The sequence below is a fragment of the Acanthisitta chloris genome, unplaced genomic scaffold, assembly GCF_000695815.1.
Source record: "Acanthisitta chloris isolate BGI_N310 unplaced genomic scaffold, ASM69581v1 scaffold38413, whole genome shotgun sequence".
Classification (NCBI taxonomy): Eukaryota; Metazoa; Chordata; class Aves; order Passeriformes; family Acanthisittidae; genus Acanthisitta; species Acanthisitta chloris.
Window position 1 is genome coordinate 1 of NW_008664929.1, and position 438 is coordinate 438.

The 438-nt window shown below is 54.6% G+C and overlaps 1 protein-coding gene across 1 annotated transcript in view; it reads left to right on the top strand.

The window, feature by feature from the left end:
* Positions 1 to 8: 8 nt before the first annotated feature.
* CARHSP1 (calcium regulated heat stable protein 1, 24kDa) overlaps positions 9 to 438 on the top strand; it is a gene marked incomplete at its 5' end in the record, with an annotated part of 13,179 nt that continues 12,749 nt past the window's right edge. The window contains one exon of the mRNA XM_009071538.1: positions 9 to 82. Coding sequence (XP_009069786.1) covers positions 9 to 82 — 74 coding nt within the window. The remainder of the gene's footprint in view (positions 83 to 438) is intronic.

Sequence of the window (438 nt, forward strand, 5' to 3'; positions counted from 1 at the left end):
GCCGGCCGCGCTCGCCCTCTCCGCTGCGGGGCTGCCTGGTGCCCAGCCCCCTGCCCACCCGCCGCACCAGGACCTTCTCCGCGTGAGTACAGGACTCACCCACCCCTGGGCATGGGGCTGGGGGCGCGGGGAAACGCTTCGTTGTGTTATCTCTCCTCCAGAAACCAGCTGGAGTTTCAGCCCGAATCTCCTCTAGTTCTCCGCGCTCTCTTTCAGGTGTTTAAATCCTCTCACGCTGTTTAAGACCAGTTTTACAGGGAGGGGGAAAACAGCAGCCTGTTTTTTCAGATTTTTCAGCATGGCTAGCCTGGTTGGTATGTTGCTTCCTCTTTGCTTCTCGCAGTGTTGATAAGAAGAATCGAATAGTCAAAGCGAAGAGGAGGATAGAGGATAGTCAGGTAGAGAGCACCTGAATAAATAAGAAGAGAAAGGTTGATT